This window comes from Ailuropoda melanoleuca, chromosome 8 (genome assembly GCF_002007445.2).
Source record: "Ailuropoda melanoleuca isolate Jingjing chromosome 8, ASM200744v2, whole genome shotgun sequence".
Classification (NCBI taxonomy): Eukaryota; Metazoa; Chordata; class Mammalia; order Carnivora; family Ursidae; genus Ailuropoda; species Ailuropoda melanoleuca.
Window position 1 is genome coordinate 40,897,644 of NC_048225.1, and position 18,393 is coordinate 40,916,036.

Here is an 18,393-nt window from a genome sequence, read left to right on the forward strand (position 1 = left end):
TGGCGTGAAGAAAGAGAAGAGAATGGCAGGAAATGAAAAGTGCCCATCTAAGTCTCTCAGTATTTAAATAAGTTTTAAAGAACGGTCCCCTGATATGAAACATAGGTATTCAAAGATGCTTGACATTTTATTTTTTTATAAGCTCAAGAAGGCATTTAAAACCATAGATGGAATTGCTTCATTTGAAAGTCATCTTATTTTTTGACTACAAAAAGAAATCATATATATTGTACAACTCAACCATTCCAGAAATATGTAAAGTAGTCAGTGAAAGTTTCTCCTAATATTACTGTGCTAGAACAACCACAGATTACAGTTTGGGGTAAATACCTTCAGATTTGCATAGAATGCCATTAATTTTAAACAAGATAGGATTATAGTATAGTTTATGTGTTATCACTCTTTTATTAGCCATATATATGACACATCTTTCCATATCAGTAATAAGCCTTCTCACATTCTCTGTAATGGTCTGGGTGTTCCACTTATTAGATATATTATAATTCATCTCACCAACTTTTAATTCCTAGGCCTCTCTCTGCCGTATTTCTAAAATTTTGATATCATAAACAATGCTATAGTGAAAAACTCTGTACACGTATCTTATTTCCTGCTTATTTTTCACCATACCAAATTTTATTTAGGTTCCAAGCAGGAGAACCAGAAGATTGTTGGATAAAAGCAGAACATTCCATATAACCTGTGGTGTGACTATCTGTATTTTTTCAGGTGAGAAAACCAAAAGATGTGAAAACATTATGTTAGAAGAACACATTTTATGAATGGTATTTTTGTTGTTCTGTAAATTATTTGCTGTTACCAACTTGTGATTTTCTCATCACATACCTTAATTTTCTCTTCCATGTGTTTAAAGAGAATTGCCTAATGGTGCTATAGAAAGTGAACATGTCTTACACATTATATATATAGTTTTCACATTATAATGTATGAGAGTTGGCCCTCAAGCTGTTAATAATTGTTTCCTAAAAGTAAAATGTTTCATTTAGAAACACTAAAAGAAACAGAATAAAAGTTTTTAAGGTTTAAGAATAAAGATATGATAGGACTTTAAATGCATACAAATTAGAATGCGAAATGTACATTCATAGAATGTGGTTCCATTAAAAGTATATTTGATAGGGATGCCTGGGTGGCTCAGTCAACTGGGTGTCTGCCTTCGGCTCAGGTCATGATCCCAGGGTCCTGGGATCAAGTCCCACATCAGGCTCCCTGCTCAGTGGGGAACCTTCTTCTCCCACACCCCTTGCTTGTACGCTTGGTCTCTCTCTCTCTGTGTCAAATAAATAAAATCTTTAAAAAAAAGTATATTTGATAAATGTTTCTTTGATATTAATACCTGGTATTAAATGTCAAATGTTTGTGAAATTTATCCTGTTAAGTTCCAAGTTAAAATACCAAGTGAGAATCTTTTGGTTTTTAAAAGAGTCATTTTAAAATAAGTTTTTATTCTGAATATTTATGTGATATATTTCAAATTTTGGAACAGACAGTGATAAACATATTAATTAAATATGTGGACTTTGGAGATGGGGTTGTGTAGGATCTATCCCAACTTCCCTTCTACCTTACTATGTGACATAGCTCTCTGGTCTTTGATTTGTTGTTTTATTCATAAAATAGATTGACAGTAGCACCTGCCTCAGTTTTGAAGACTAAAAATGAGATCACCCATGGGAAATTTTTAGGTTGGAGTTAGTTATTATAATTTACAATCTTGGGGTTAATTATGTCAGTGGCATAGTACCTGACATTTCCCGCCGGTCACTATTTGATAGGACAGAGCTGTTTTGACACCAGGGACATTTGATCTGGATATGTATGTATGGCTATTTTGAATCAGACATGTTTTGGTGCAGCTACTTTCAAGAGGTCATTAAGCTCTCAGCTTTTAAAAAAGTTGCCAAGTGCTGTCAAAACAGGCATCTGCACTGTTTAATCCCTGGACATCTTATTGGTGGGTCCCACCTCTGGAGGTGAGAGATGGGGATTAGGACTCCATACTGCTCAAGAGGCTGGGGATGGAGTAAGAGTCTAGGATGAGATGAGGACCAAGGGTGTGGCCAGGGTCAGGGCTGGGTTAGAACAGAGGGAGTGAAATGTCAGGAAATCAGGAGGGTCAGGGATGTGGACACATTTGTAACTTGATTTGTTCTAAACTGTAGTTGTGTCCAAATATTCTGGTTCAATTGGAGAACAACCAAGAGACTGAGATCGTGTAGAGTCTTGCCATGAATGAACACACATTCCAGACGGTTTGCGTTCTGCCACCCACTAGTTGTCTGACCTTAGCTGGGTGTCCTTTTCTAACCTTCGTTTTCTTCTCTGTGAAATAGGGATATTTCTACTCACTTCATTGGTTTGTGAGAGTTAAATTGTGAGAATTAAATCAAAATCTATTTAAAATGTCTGGCCTGGCTTTCTCCCTGCTGCCTAAAATTAGAAGCCCTGATTTCTTTTGACCTTAAAGGTCCTTTAAAGAGGTGAATGTATCCCTTAAGGGTGTATCTCAGACAACTAGTACCTAGGGCTTTTTTTCAGGGGAATTCAAAAAGAAGGAGCCATAAAGCATGTAGTTAACATATAAACCTTTAATTTAAAATGAAGAGATTTTTTTAAATTTGCACATTTCAGATGCGATAAAGCTAGAGGACGCACACAGTTTTGCTTAAATAAGGTTTGATGCTTTTGCCATAGTGGAGGCTCACCTGGGCAGCCTCTTAAAAATTTCCTTAGAACTCTGTCCTTGCTTGTTAGTTAACCCCCTTCGAACTTCCTGTCCACTTTTTATGAGACATTTTTCCTTCCTCTAATTTGATTCTGGCAGGAGCTAATCAATCCTTTAACTAACTTTGAAGTTAGTTAGCATTCTCGTCCTTCTCTTGCTTCTATTGTCTTTGTGAGTCCTTCAGAACTCTTGGTGTATCAACATCTCATGTGCTAAGTTGGAGAGAACTGTGAAGTTTTCCAGTTTCTACACACGTTTTCTGTTGAATAACTACATGCCCTGTATCGGTATAGACTGTAGTGGTTCACTAGCCAGTTTCAGGTCACTTATCTCATTAAGTCAAATAAATAGATGATTAAGTCAAATAAACAGGGCCATATTATTGTCATTTTAGAGAGAACTAGCCTGCGGTGTTGGTAGGCAAGCAGTGTGGCCAAGAAAACCAGATTTCCAATGAATTGTCTGTTGTCCTTTCTAGTACATTGTAATATATTGTTAATTTGAAACTTACCTCACCTATAAGAAGAGATTGGGAATGGAGGAGGTGTTCTCATCCAATGCACAAGTTCATTAGCTCCTTCCTTGGCCAGCCTCCTCAGGATAATTTTCCTTTTCCCTGGTCATGCCAAAATTAATTTGTGTTTAACTCTCTAATAATTTCCTAACACCTCCATCTTCTGTGTGAGCTCTCGGTCGGCTGAGCTCTGTTAACTGTGCCAGTGTAGGTAGATTATTAAATGGTAATTATTGTTTTCCTGAGTTTTTAATCCCAATGAAGTTATTACCAACACTTTTACTGTGAGGTTTAAGAAATTTAGAAACTTCCTTCTGAATTTATGGATTGTGAGAAATTTTAACTGGCTAAAAGTCTTTCAGTGGGCCTATATTTTAGGTTGAGCAGTAGTGAAGCATACAAGACCTACAACAGATTTGGAGCTAGAGGAGAGGAGGAAAATGTAGAAAAACTCAAATATCCAGGCAATATTATATACACTGACATGTGTTGTTTCCTAACCCTGACTTGCTAGGGTTATTTATTTTAGCCTTTGAAAATTCAGTTTCTTTACATGATTTCTAATACTCAACTGTCTATAATCAAGATTTTTTCTGTCTTTAAAATTTCCCTTTTCAGTTTAACATTTTATTGCTCAGGTAGCTGTCAAAGTTTGACCCTGTGTTTACTTAGGGAGAGGAAAGCGTACATGAAAATCCCACTGATTTGCGCCTCATGTGATTCCACAGGTGTGCATGTGGCTGCCCATCTGGTGAATGCCCTCAACTTCTCAGTGAATTACAGTGAGGATTTCACTGAACTGAACGCAGCGAGATACCGAGATGAGGTGGGTGGTCTCCGTCTTCTCCTCCTTTCATTGGCGTGAGCTGACTAATGAAGGTCTGTGATTTTCACAGAAAATTTGTACCTTGCTGCTCCTTTTGAGTGCTGTTAAGATGCAGTTGTCAAGTTGAGTTTTGTTCCTTTTCAATAGAAAAAATAGGTAATTACTATTTCACAGTCTCTCCTGCTGAAAACGGGAGCTCGAGTGTGTCTACTTTCTAAATTCTGCGGGGTTCAGATGGCTGCCACTCAGGCCGGCCTTCTGCCTGCCAGCAGCGTTGTCTGGCTCCCAGCCAGTGGAGACTATACATAGTGTCTTCATAGGGCGTAGTTTTTTTAATAAGTCAGATACTGCACTTGGGGGAAAAGGGCAGAAAAGCAGTTCGACTATTTGAGGATCCTGGATCATCTCTTTATTTGACTTAAAAAATCTTACTGAGTTTTAGTGGTTACTCTGGTTTTGTTTTAATCCTTGAAAGAGGAGACCTTGAGCTGAGTTCTGTAGTAGGCAGTGTCTGACTAAGGGCTGCTTTTCTCCACAGGAAGCCACCCATGAGATGAAATTATATGTGCAGGGTGCCAGGCGAGGGCCTGATGAACACACATACAGCCCTGGTTAGCTCTCTTACACTCAGGACTTCATCCTGTCCTCAGTCTGTCTTTCCTTCACGCCGAGACTGCATCAAAAATCCAACTGCTGGGTATTGAATTGGATCACCAGCCCTGTTCTGCTAAGTCTGTAGTGACTTCGTAAGATTGTTCTCCATCTTCCCCAACTCCATATGACTGGAGTTATTGAAATTAATACTGCTGTGATTCTGTGCTTGATCTCCTTCCCAGGACAAAACAAAGGGAAAACTAACAATGAACACAGAAACAAATCACGAAACCAAAATAGCAAGCAGCCTTTGAGAAGTTCTTTGATGAGACACTAATATTTTTAAAAAAAAAAAAAAAAAAAAAAAAAAAAACGCCAATATGATTTAACTGGTCTGGGTTGGAGTCAGGCATTGATATTTTTTGAAAGTTCACCAGCTAATTGGGGTGAGCACCCAGAATTAAGAGCCACTGTCAAAGCCAGGTCTTTCGCATGTCCCCGGAAGCTCTTGTATGTAATGATTCTACAACCCAGAACTGGAGACACCACTGTTTCTGTCTCCCGCTGTCTCCCCCCATTCCTCTATTCTCCTCAGCCCACAGCATGTGGGCTTTCTTGTTTCCTATGTCTGCCATCCACTTTCCTCTTTATCTTTCCTTCTTTGCTTCTCTCTTTGGTTTCTGTCATCTTAGGTCTCTAAGAACTATAATGGTTCTCTCATTGTAGTGTTGTTTACTTGAAATATTATAAAATGTTTCAATATTTTTAGTCATTTTAGGTTTTTAGTTATTTTTTTCATTTTATGAAGAGTATGTGCCCCTAATAAAATATTTTAAAACACTCAAGCAAATGAAGTTTAAAAGTGAAAACTTCTCCAAAAGTAGCCACGGTTAATAACTTTCTATCCTCTTTTATTTTGAGGGGCATTTTATGAAACCTATTCCTCAACAATTTTCTTGTTTCCATAATTACATGGACTGTAGCTTTCTGTATCAGAAAATAGAGAGCTATTATTCTCTTCATATTAATGTGTGATAGTTTATTTTTAGCTTTTTCCTTATTCACAGATGTTTTGGTCGTTTTTGAGTTTCCGTTATGAACCACACTCCAATAAATTAATTTTTTTAATATGTTTCCACTAGGCAGATTCATAGAATTAGAATTTGGTTTCAAAGATATGTACATTTTTAGTTTTGCTGGACGTTGTCAAGTTGCCTTCTAAAAAGGCTTCACTAGTTGACACACTTCTACCAAGTTTGTCAAAATGCTTATACCTGCCCCTCAGTTGTTTTTCTCTTTAATTTTTGCCAATCTGATGGATGAAAAATGGTAACTCATGGTTTTAATTTGTATTTCCCCTTTCTTTGTTTCCTTCCTTCCTTCTTTCTTATTTTCTCTCTCTCCTCTTTATTTTAATAAATATTTTTGAGCCCCTAGTAGGTGTTAGACAGTGTGCTAGAGGAGGATGAAAACACACACGCACACCCACACACATTGCATGCATAAACAGATATAGCCTAACCTGAGTTGTCTTTGAGAAATGCTGATTTGTGCCACGTACCGTATTGTCCTTTGCTTTGTGCCCTGTGTCTTCTCCATATTTCTAGTGACTCACCCTCCAGCTCCTGGGTGGCACGTTCTTGATGGCCTAGCCGAATCTGCCTCATCCTGTCATCTGAAAAACTGTCTCTTACTCTCACATTCCATTGCTATTCCCTGCCAGTAGTAATTGTTCCGTCTTCTGAGTTCCCACAGCTATTTGTTCATATTTCTGGTATTACCACTTTGTTCAGCTGGTCTTGTATTTTCGCTAGTTGTTTATATATTAGGTTCCTTTAGGTTACCATTGAGCTGCATTCCTAATGGCAGAGGTAGAAGCCTGGCCCCAACAGGATGAGGAGCTATTGCTGGGCAAGTGGCCCTTATTCAAGGCTTCTGAAATTATTTCATATTAATGGCTTCCCACTTTGAATATAGGGTGGCCTGGCTCCAGAGTCAATGGAGGCCTAGGAAAAAATTTCTGAAGTTGTGCAATATTAAGCACCATTAGGATGAAAAACAAATCCCCAAATCTCCCGGGGATTGACCTCAGTTTTCCAGAAGATAGAAAAGGAGTTGCCTAAGGTCCATTTCACCATGAAAGATGTAGTTCAAAGGACAGATTATACTAACAATATTACTTTTTACAATTCTGAGTAATAGGAACCTACCCTCTTTATTTGAATATCATCACTACTTTGCATGGTATTTGAAACATTGTTAAGTATTCAATTAGTATTCTTTGCATTGACTTTACATCGATAACCCTCTCTACATATTTTATTACTTTTGATTCTCACTGTCTTGACATCTTGTAGATGCAGTTTGGCATTTATGGTGGACAAAGTATATATTAATGTTTCCAAATTATAGTCAAAGATATTGAGTCTCAAATGGTCAAAGAGTGGGCTTTAGGCCACTGCTGCTAGCTTGAATTAGCCATTGAGATGAAAGTCTACATTTTCTGACTCTTTACCAAGTGCTTTTTTTCCTCAAAAGGACAGTATTCTCTGTGTTAGATTTTTAAAAAAAATTATTTGAAAGAGAGAGAGAGTGTGTATGTATGAGTAGGGGGAAGGGCAGAGGGAGAAGCAGACTCCCCACTGAGCGTGGAACCCGACACTGGACTGGATGTGGGGCTCAATTCCAGGACCCTGAGATCATGACCTGAGCTGAAGGGAGACGCTTAACCAACCTAGCCACTCAGGTGACCCTTGGGTAGATATTTTTTGGTTTTTCAGCTGAGAAACTGAATTAGGGAAATTCTGAAACTTGCTATGAGTGACAGAGGCAGGGTTCCAGCCCAAATATCCTGGTTCCAGAACCTGTGTTGCATGAAAACTTATGAAACTCGATGGAATTTCTCATTTCCACTGGGAGAACACTATCTTAAATACCTCATGGATCATATACCTAGCAGATTCCTTGTAGAATTTTACATTATCAATGTTTTGTTTTTCAGTCAAATTTTTTTCCCTTTTTCTCAGGATCCTAGAAAACTTCTCTTCACAACTGGTAAGTTGGTATTCCATTTCTCTTTCTGCAGTCAGGAAAATCTTTGAGAATAAGCATCATCAAACTACACAGCAATTAAATGTATGGTAAAATATAGTGTGGAAAATTTGCAATCAGAACATATGTCACCAAACATAAGTTGCAATGAAAACAGGGGCAAGTGTTACAATGAATGAAGAGTATAAGTAAGTAAATGCATTTGCCTTCCATATGTTTCTCCAATGACAACAGTGATGCCATATGGTTATTGAGGACCTGCTTTGTGCCCTGGCTGTGGCGAGTAATATTGGCGATAATATACATGAAATAGTCTCCTACCCTCAAGTGTTGGAAAGACACACCAAGCACCCTGATTATCGATGTAGTTCTTATAACTCAGTAATTTAAAAATTGGTGATCTTAAAACCTATATAAAAAGAGGAGGAATGAACAGTCATTAAAATCGGTTATTTTTCTTGAAACGTGTCTCCTTTTTCATCTGTAATTTGGTTTTCCTTCTGAAGCATATTGTCCATGAAATCTCAGTCTAGACTATTCATTTGTTAAAGTACATGTAAACATCTCAAAATTTTGTCCCGATGTTAGTATAATTCTTACTAAAATTCTTCTCTTTCTCAACCCTACATTTATAAGGATGAAACAGAAAACTGCATTTGGGGGATTTTTAGCACATTATTTCACGGATAAGGACAATTAGGTCATTGAGATGGTCTGTCATTAAGGCTTATCTATCATAAACACCCTATTAAGGATCAGGATTGCATATAAGACTGAGGCATGGCTCTGTCAAATGTATTGTTTTTCTCTTCAACCAGTTTTATGATAAAAATAGCAATAATTCTGGTGTTTTCCCCTTCCTTTTCACAACTGTGTATTTAGATTTATAAAATATGTTTTTTTCCCTGTTTATGTATGCATGATGTTTGCTACTTACAAAGTATTTTACAGTTTTCTCTTTAGGAACACAATTTTAGTTTTGCTTACAACTTTGCTCATTGAAAACATGTTTTTTATTTAAGCCAAAAGAATTGGATGAGAAATAGGATGGAGAAAAAACAGAAAAAACAAACCTTGTGTATGAATCAATGTATGTTTTGGTTCATATGAATTCATTTTACAGAAAGAATCGAGAACTTTGTTTTAATATTACTTTCTACAGTACCAAGTGTAGGTGAACCACTGGGACATGTAAAATGTTTGAAAAAGTTTAGTTTTCAAACATAGAAAAAGATTTCTTCCATGACCAAGATATTACATTAAGAAGCTAAGTATAATGAATACTTGTATAGAAGCAGGTGGTCTGTCCATATGGCGTGAAACCCCTCCATCCTATGTTGTTTCCCAGAAGTTCCCATGAGTGGTGTTGGACTAACTAGACATGATACTTAAAAACACAAATTTCCTGGCTCCATTCTAGAGAGTCTCTGTGGTGTGACCCAACAGTATGTTTCATTAACCTTCCGCTGTACCTCAGGAGCTTCTGTTTCACCCTTTCTGGGCATCTCGTCACACTCTTGTAATTCCCTTCTTGCAGCACCTAACTTCTGTCTACCCTCTTAGCTGATTCTTTCTCTCTCTCTCTCTCTTTTTAACCCAGTCCACTTCTGCTCATCCTTTCAGTCTCAGCTGACCATGCCCCATCATGCACAAATTCCTCCCTGATTCCAGTAGGCAGAGCTGATCTCTTTTGTTGGCCTGGATTCCTAAAGATACATAGTAAAGTGCTATGTTGTATGATAATTTCTTTCCTTACACGTATAATCATTTCCACCAGATGGTGAGTTTCTCAGGTGTGAGGCAGGGCTCCCCCTAGGGCATGCAGGGCTCCATGTACATATTTTTTTGTGGAGTTTCTGTCAATACAAACAACTGGAATCACCCCAAATCAGCATGTCAGCATCATTTTAGTGCCCCAGTCTACATCACTTCATGAAGGGAGTTGTATGCTGGCCAGAAGGAATCATTCACTTCCCAGCTTGGAACCCAGCCTGGAACCCCAAAGTATGAGTCTAGAGCTTCGAGGGCATCTGATTGACCCTACTGAGTAGTAGGTGAGAGAACAAAGAAGAATCAAAGGATGACAAGGAATAAGAGACCGCTTTCTAGAAATAGACTTAATCTAGCTTTGTATTACTAATATATCTATGACTAAAACTGTTTCATAGCTATCTTTGAACATTGTTAGGTACAATGCCTAGGAAAAATCCTGTTTCGTTCTTTCTTTTTTTTTTTTTTTAAAGATTTTATTCATTTATTTGAGACAGAGAGAGCATGAGCAGGAAAAGGGGCAGAGGGAGAGGGAGAAGCAGACTCCCCGCTGAGCAGGGAGCCCGATGTGGGACTTGATCCCAGGACCCAGAGACCATGACATGAGCCTAAGGCAGATGCCCAATGGACTGAGCCACCCAGGCTCCCCCAAAACCCTGTTTCTGATGGAGGAATGCATGCATGTTCTTAGCTGTTCTAGTGATAAAGACTATTTTTTATTAGTTAATATATTTCTTGGATTTTAGTTTGTTTAATGTTACATAAAGTCATCTCTCTTTCTCAGTCATTTAATATTTTTCAACGTAATCTACAACTGAGAAATTAAGATTATTTTGTAGAAACTAAAGCCTGTGGTAGTTCAAGTGACATAAAATATAGTAGTTAGATCACTCAATAAGAAGTGTTAAAAGCAGTTCAGTTAAGAACTTATAAAATAAAAAAAAGAATTTATAAAGTAAAACAAGTTTAAAAGATTGGATTATTCAAACATGCATTTTAAAACGTTTGCTACATTATTTCCAAATTTGGTAGTACCTTGTATGACGAGAATAAAATGCACAGTATCCAATTTCAATTAGAAAAACCCTCATAAACAAATAGGATTGTGTTTCCAGTTATGTTAGAAACAACAGGATAATGAGTACAAGGTGGTGTATTTCTGACCACATCTGGATATAGATGATAATGATCTCTCAGTTTCATCTAGAAATGGCAATACAGTACAATCATTCATTTTAAAGGCAACTAATTAACAAATTTAATAAACAGATAAAAAGTAATAAGAAAAAACATACAAGCATGTCTTTCCCTAAGGAAACAAGTATAGGTTTTGCTTCATAACTTGAAGGATTCAGAGACAGTGTTCTTCACTTTGGCAAGTAACTTTGCCCAGTAAGCTTTGACTAGCTTAGACGTTTCCAACCTGTGCTTCCTGACTCCTGGAATGTATGTAGTAACAGAGGCTAATATGTTAGGTCTTAGCTGAGCTGTCCTTGAAAGCTAGGTTAGGGTGCCCTTTGATGTACCTGGGAAATACCCAAGCTTAGCTCTCTTTTAGCACTTAATGGCCTACATTGCATTTGTCTCCTTATCCTGTCTTCCACACTGGACTGAGATTTCTTTTAAAGCAGGATTCATTTTTTCTTCTCACTTAACAGTATACTACAGACGCCCAGAGAATATTTACTGAAGATAAAAGCCAGTTGTTTAAGTCTTCTACTAGACACATAGATCTGCTTTACAGCATCCAGATAATCATTTAGCCAGCCCCTGTTTGTTTAATTCTAGTGACAGAAAATCATAGCTTCTTAAGGAACTTCCCCCCCCCTTTTTTTGGACCATTGTAATTGTAATAATTCTTTTAAAGATTTTATTTATTTATTTGAGAGAGAGAGAGTGTGAGCAGAGGGAGGAATAGAGAGAGAGGGAGAGAAGCAGACTCCCCTCTGAGCACGGAGCCTGTTGCAGGGCTTGATCTCACAACCCTGAGACCATGACTTGAGTCAAAATCCAGAGTTGGACACTTAACCTACTGAGCCATCCAGGCACCCCTAATTTTTTCTTTTCATTGTTAATTATAAGTAACTTTTTCTTCATTGATCTGGTCTATAACTTTATAAATTACAAACTCTGGTCTTTTTATACTTCTGGGAGCTAGAAAGGAAACATGAATCCTTTAGATAAAAAAGATAACTTCATAAATCTGAAAGAATGTTAAAAAGCATTGAGTTGATTCTCCTAAGTTTACAGATGAGATCCAGTGAGATTGGGGTTTGTTCTAAGGGACAGTAACAGAACCATTAATCCCAGAATGTGCATCCCATCAGCCAAGCTGTCTACTTCATCTTCAAATAACTGATGTCAACTATTTTACTACTACTATTTTACTTCCATGGTAGTAAAATACATTTCCAATACATTTTTCATGTTCTGCTCTTAAAAGGAGTTCTCTAGTTAAATGTTTGAGGAAAGATTTGTTCAAATTTAAACTGGCTTCTTGGAACTAGTACTTCCCAGAGACATTAATCTACTAATGTGTCCTGTGACTCTTCAAGGAATAGTTATTATGCTTTTGAGTAATAGAAAGTAATACTTCAAGGAATTAATGTTCAAATAATATGCTTTGGAAATTATGCCTCTACACTAAACATACTCCGTTTTTTTTAGGTGTCCTGAGTAAGTGATTTGTAGACATTCCATAATTAGTCTTGGCATATTTAGAACCACATGGGAAACCTGTGTGCAGACACAGTAGAATTTAATGAAACCCCAAGATAATTATCAGAAAGGCCTCTCCAGCCACACATTTCACATCATGGAGCCATCTGGGATTCTATCATTTATTTATTCATTTGGTCAAATAAGGTTTTTTGTTTTGTTTTTTTTTTTTAATACTTGAGGCCATAGAGAAAGACCTCTTTTTTTCTTCTTCAAATGTATTGAGTTATAATTGAAGTACACTAAATTATACATATGTAAATTATGTTATTCGATTGGTTTTGACATATGTATACACTTGTGAAATCAAGACCAAAATCAATGTGACAAATATATCTGTCATTCTAAAAAAGATTTTTGTGCCTTTATAATTAATCCTGCCCTTTACTCCTCTTAGCAACTGATCTGCTTTCTATCACTGGAGAATAGTTTGGATATTCTAGAATACTATATAAAAGGAATCACAGAATTTATACTCTTGGGATTTTTTGAGGGGAGAGTGTCTGGCTTTTTTGTGATTCATGTATGTCATTGCATATAGTTCACTTTTTTTAAACTGCTGATTAATTTTCCAGGTACAGATATTATCACAATTGTCTATCCATTCATTTGTTGATGGAAATTTGAGTTGTCTACAGACCTTATCTGTTAAAAATAAAGTGGCTATGAATATTTTTGAACAGATCTTTATGTAGATACATGTTTGTGTTTCTTTTGGGGAAATACTTGGGAATGGAAAGGCTGGGTCATTTTATACGCATGTTGTTATTTGCAAATAGCATTTTTCTGTACTATTAGTCCTTTAGTGTGAACTAGTACAGTCGTCTTCTTCTCTTCTCTTAGGAAGTTAGTACTTGCTTGGGGCAATGGGAAAGAGGAGGAGAAGGGAGTGCCCTGGGAAAGAAGTGTAAAGAAGAGATGATTTGGATTATGCACATCAGGAAAGGGAAGTCTTGTTAAGCTTCCAAATCTGTACATTGGAAAGACTGAGGAGGAAAGAGTATCCAAGTATTAAGTATACGAAAATGAACTCCTTAATTTCTCATGTGGCTCTTTACAAGTAGAAACTTGTTTCCACTCTACTGAGATTTCTAATGTTATTTTCCAGTGTTTCTAAACTGTTGGGATTCTAATGATGCGTACCTGTGTTGCTCTTCTGTTGTTCCCAGCTTGTCTGCTTCTGTTAGTGGCTTATAGTTCATGATGGCCCTTCTGTTTCCTACGTGGTTCTTTGGCAAGGAGAGAAGTTGGGGGACGTCTGTGCTTTTGGAGATACAATTGTTTCAGTAGCTTTCCACGTAGATTTAAGATGGAATCTCTCAGCTGGGGCATTTGGGACTTAACTGTTGCTTGTATGATTGTAAGAGTAAATAATGGTAACTTATAGACAGGATATTTTATTTAGTAGGAATAAGATAATAAGAAATGAGACTATTGTGATTTTAGTTCTTTTTGATATAGCATACCAGCCATTCATTTTGGATATGTTATCTGGGCTAACATTGGATTTTTAGCCATCTATCATGTCAATATTAAGTTTGAAAACCAACACGTTTGCACAGTTTTTTCTTTGTTAAAAAGTGGTTATTATATCACATCAGAAGCCCTGATTACAGTGTATTTTCCGTACTAAGGAAATATGCCTGCAAGTGTTCTTAAAACATCAACACTATAATTTTTTTTCTTGAAATCTATTTTTTTTTTGTTCTACACTTGAAGTTGTGGTTCTTAGAAAGCTTTAGGTTTTGTTTACTTTTTCATTAAAATTATTCTAGATAGTAAAGGCCAAAAGAAATTATTTGTATTGAAACTGAAGCAGCTACTAGTTCCATCAAAGGGGGGCTGAGAGAGGAAGGGAGTTTTAGTACTGAGGTGGAGAAAACCAAAACAGTAAAGGGTGTTCCATGTCAACCCAGCCCTGTTATATATTTTTTCCTCCTTTAAAACAATTTTAATAACGTATAGTTAAGAGCTAATAAATTACATCTATTTAATGCATACTCTCATAAGTTTTGACTCTTGCATATATCCATGAAAACATCATCACTATCAATATAATGAATGTATCTTAACACTCAGTCTTTTTTATCTTATTTTATATTATTTTATTTTATTTTTTTAATTTTTCTTTTTTTCTTTTTTTTATAATAATATTTTTTTATTATATTTATGTTAGTCTTTGTCTTTAAAATTTCCTCATGCCTTTGGAAGTCTTTCCTTCTGCTGCCCCTTCCCTACCTCCCCAATAAACATATGTTTAATTTCTGTCTGTTGTCTTCATTACTGACATTTGATATAGTATGTACATTTGGTAGAGCATGTCCCTATAGAAGTATGTACACATTCACCATTCTGAGTGGGTTACTTGAATATACTAAGGCGGACTCTTCTGTTAAAGGTAGAAAAACTACTTTGCCTTAAGTGCCTTGAAACTGTGCTAATTTTAAAAAGGCTTCTTTTGAGAGGGAACATAAAAAGAGAGAGGTGATTTGAATTGGGCCTCCCACAGAGCAGCATAGTACTTTGGATTTTAAGGTAATAATTTTTGTACTTTTTTTCTGTATGGTTTAAATCAAAATGTACTTATATACATTTTTTATAGTTCCTGGCCTGACAGGGGTCGGCATGGTGTTGGTGCTCTTCCTGATGATTACAGCTTCTACATATGCAATACGGTGAGTGTCAGAGTCGTTATTTCAGTATTTACTGGCCAGAGTGTTTAGATTTTCCTCTGATTATCCTCACTTTCATGTGTAGAAAAAGTCTTGATTAACTGGAATGCTTAGCCAATGCAATCAATATTCTGGTTAATGGACTCTTTTGGATAACTAAGAGAGAAATAGAGACATTTCTATATAAAATATCCTGTTTTTGAAAAATTTTATTGTTTTAGTCAAATATTCTGTGTTGGTAAGGAAACGTGGAGACTTTTTGATGACTAAGGAAATTTGAGTTCTTCAGGGTCATCAATCTGAAGGATAGTGTATGTCTATGAGACATGACATTGAATTCAACATATATGCAAAGGAATATATCACAATTATTTTATAACCCATTTCCTGGTGTGAGTTTGTATTGTGGGAATTTAATGTAGTATTCTAAATGGAGCTTTGGAAACATGGTTAGTTGACATCTGCTAAAATAACTGGAAATATCTGCATGCATATTTATTCTTCTCATTATGAGATTTTGAGCAACTGCAGGTATACATTTTCATGAGCTCTTTCAAATGTTCTTTCTGATGGATATGTTCTGTATTTCATAATATTTTATAGCATCTTATGTTTCTGGTCAAGCTTTTTGGTTAAGAAAGCAAAAAGAAGAGATGATATATAATATTCAAAAATCCCCAATCATTCTACTTGTTGAGATGTGAAATTTAATGGAAACACACACACATGCACACACATAAACATCCATTGAAAATAATTGCCCAATAGAGTATTTTTTAAAAAGATTTTAGATATTTATTTTAGAGAGAGAGAGCATGCGTGTGAGCAAGCTGGGTGAGGGGGGAGCAGAGGGAGAGGAAGAGAGAGAATCTCAAGCAGACTCTGCGTATGGGCTCAATCCCATGACTCTGAGATTATGACCTGAGCCAAATTCATGAGTCTGATGCTTAACTGACTGGGCCACCCAGGTGCCCCTACCCAGCAGAGTATTAAAATGAGTCTATCCTTGAACTTCTGAACACATCTGTATACACATCCACATACAATAAAATGTTACAAGTAACCTCACCACTCAGAGATTAACATATAAACTTTCTGGTGTTGAGGATTATGGGTTTAATCCTCCTTGCTCTTGCTCACTCATTTCCCATCTCTTACTTCCACCAACATCACTCTCTTTTTCTTCCTTTCACACTACTGATCTCTCTCTTCATATATCTATTTTACCAATATAGGGTCATATTATATATACCATTTTAAATCTGCTTGTTATTTAAACCCATTAGGAACATTTTTCTGCATTGATGGAACTGCGTATCATCATATATACATTGTTGGATATTGTAGGTTGATTCCATTTCTTATAGTATTTCAATTCTGAAACAAACACCCCTATCATATGTCTTTGCATACATTTTCAGTTATGTCTCAAGGAAAAAATCTAGATGTACAATGGCTGGGTCAAACAATAAGCACACCTTTCATAAAAATTAAAAATCACCTTACAGGAAGGCAAATCAAATCTTTAACATCAGTTCATGAGAGTGCCAATTTTGTGGGGAGAAATTTTCTTTTAGTTAGGTAAAGCATTCATTAAAAAGAATTCATTTTTCAGTTTTAGGTATTCTTGAAGGAAAATTAGGGCATCTGACATATTTATTTGCAAGATTGAAGATACATGAGGGTTCTAAATCTAGGAAAAAAATCCAAATTAAGAGAGAGTTTTTTAAAATGGAATAAAAACATCAGCTTCTATTTTCAACTGAGCCATTACATTTCTGCTCATAATAACTCAGTGAATGGTTATTAATCTTTAGTTTTTCATTTCTTTCTTTTTTTAAAAAAAGATTTATTTATTTATTTTAGAGAGAGAGAATGCACCCGTGTGTCAGTGGAGGGAGGGGCAGAGGGAGAGGGAGAGAGAGAATCCCAAGCAGACTCCATGCTGAGTGTGGAGCCGAACTTGGGGCTTGATTGCAGAACCCTGAGATAATGACCTGAGCTAAAATCAAGAGTCGGCCACTTAACTGACTATGCCAGCCAGGTGCCCCATTTTTCATTTCTTTAGAAGATATTGTAAAACCAACTCTACTTTTCTCCAAGCTTTATTGGGGTAATAATGGAATTCTTTTTTTTTTTTCCTAAAGATTTATTTATTTTAGAGCAATAGAGATGGAGGAGAGAGAGGGGCTGAGGGAGAGGGAGAGAGAAAATCCTCAAGCAGGTTCCCCACTGATGTGGAGCCCGATGTGGGGCTTGATCTTACAACCCTAAGATCCTGACCTAAGCTGAAATCAAGAGTTGGATGCTTTAAATGACTGAGCCACCCATGTGCCCTTGGGGGAATCATGGAATCCCTATGGATTCCATGGATCATGGAGATAATCTTCTACCTTTTCTCTTTACCAGTGAGGAAATAAAACATTAGAGAAATGAAGTGAATAAATGGCTCCACAGTTTGAGTAGTTGAATATAGTCTAGTAATTCACCAATGGTTCATTAGTGGTCAAGCTATTAAAATAAGTAATATATTTTAATAGCAGGTGACAGGAATACAAACATATTTTCATCTTAATAGATCTTTAAATGGTAGCGATTAAATCTGAGCTCTCGTTCTGAATTAAAATAAGTAGAATGAACGAGGAATTAATTTCATCTATAGAATTAAAAAATATAAAAGCCAGAACTGAGATCATACTTACCAAAAAAACATAAGATACATTCCTAAGAAAATTATGAAAAAACCAAAGTGATATTTTTAATTGTACTGTTATTTATATATGATAAGAAATGAAGCATTTATAATTATTAGAAATATAATGATTAGAAAAATGCAACAACAACATTATTTCCAGAAAGGTATATGTAATTGTCTAGCCAGAAAATCCAAGAGAACTATGGGGAAAAAATAGTATTATACCAAATTAAAGAGTCAGATTAGGTAAATGAACATAAAACAAATATTAAAAATGGCTTTTATGTAACAGCTGTTATCAGTTTGGAAATTGAATAAAATAAAAAGGTACCACTCACAACTGCAACAAAAACATAGAATATCTAGGGATAGACTTAATAAGAAACTATTGAAAGCTATATAGAAAAACACAGACCTTCACTGAGAGAAATAAGTAGAGATTTGAATAAAAGCAGTCTTTATTCCATAACTCCATAAAGATGGAGTTCTTCCTCAATCATTTTATAGGTTGTTCTAATTCCTGTCAAAATCCAAGCTAGATTATTTTGTTTTTGAACTTAGCAAAACAATTCTAAAGTTCATCTGAGAGAACATCCAAGTACACGTTCCAAAGAGGAGTAAAAGGGGCACTGTGGCTTACTAAACATTAACATGATTAAGCTTCAGTAACTTAAAACAGAATAGAACTTAATTGCAAAGATGGCTAAGAAAGTGAAGCTAATGACAGAATTGATAGAAAGCCCTGGAAGGGACTTTGCTATATATATGTGTGTGTGTGTGTATATATATATATATATATATATATAT

General features: G+C 36.1%; 1 protein-coding gene across 1 annotated transcript in view; it reads left to right on the forward strand.

Moving 5' to 3' along the window:
• Positions 1-18,393, forward strand: part of NOX4 (NADPH oxidase 4) — a 175,996-nt gene that overhangs the window by 23,498 nt on the left and 134,105 nt on the right. The window contains exons 4-7 of the mRNA XM_002927842.4: positions 645-729; positions 3,989-4,086; positions 7,707-7,734; positions 14,822-14,894. Of these exons, the coding sequence (XP_002927888.2) occupies positions 645-729; positions 3,989-4,086; positions 7,707-7,734; positions 14,822-14,894 (284 nt within the window). The remainder of the gene's footprint in view (positions 1-644; positions 730-3,988; positions 4,087-7,706; positions 7,735-14,821; positions 14,895-18,393) is intronic.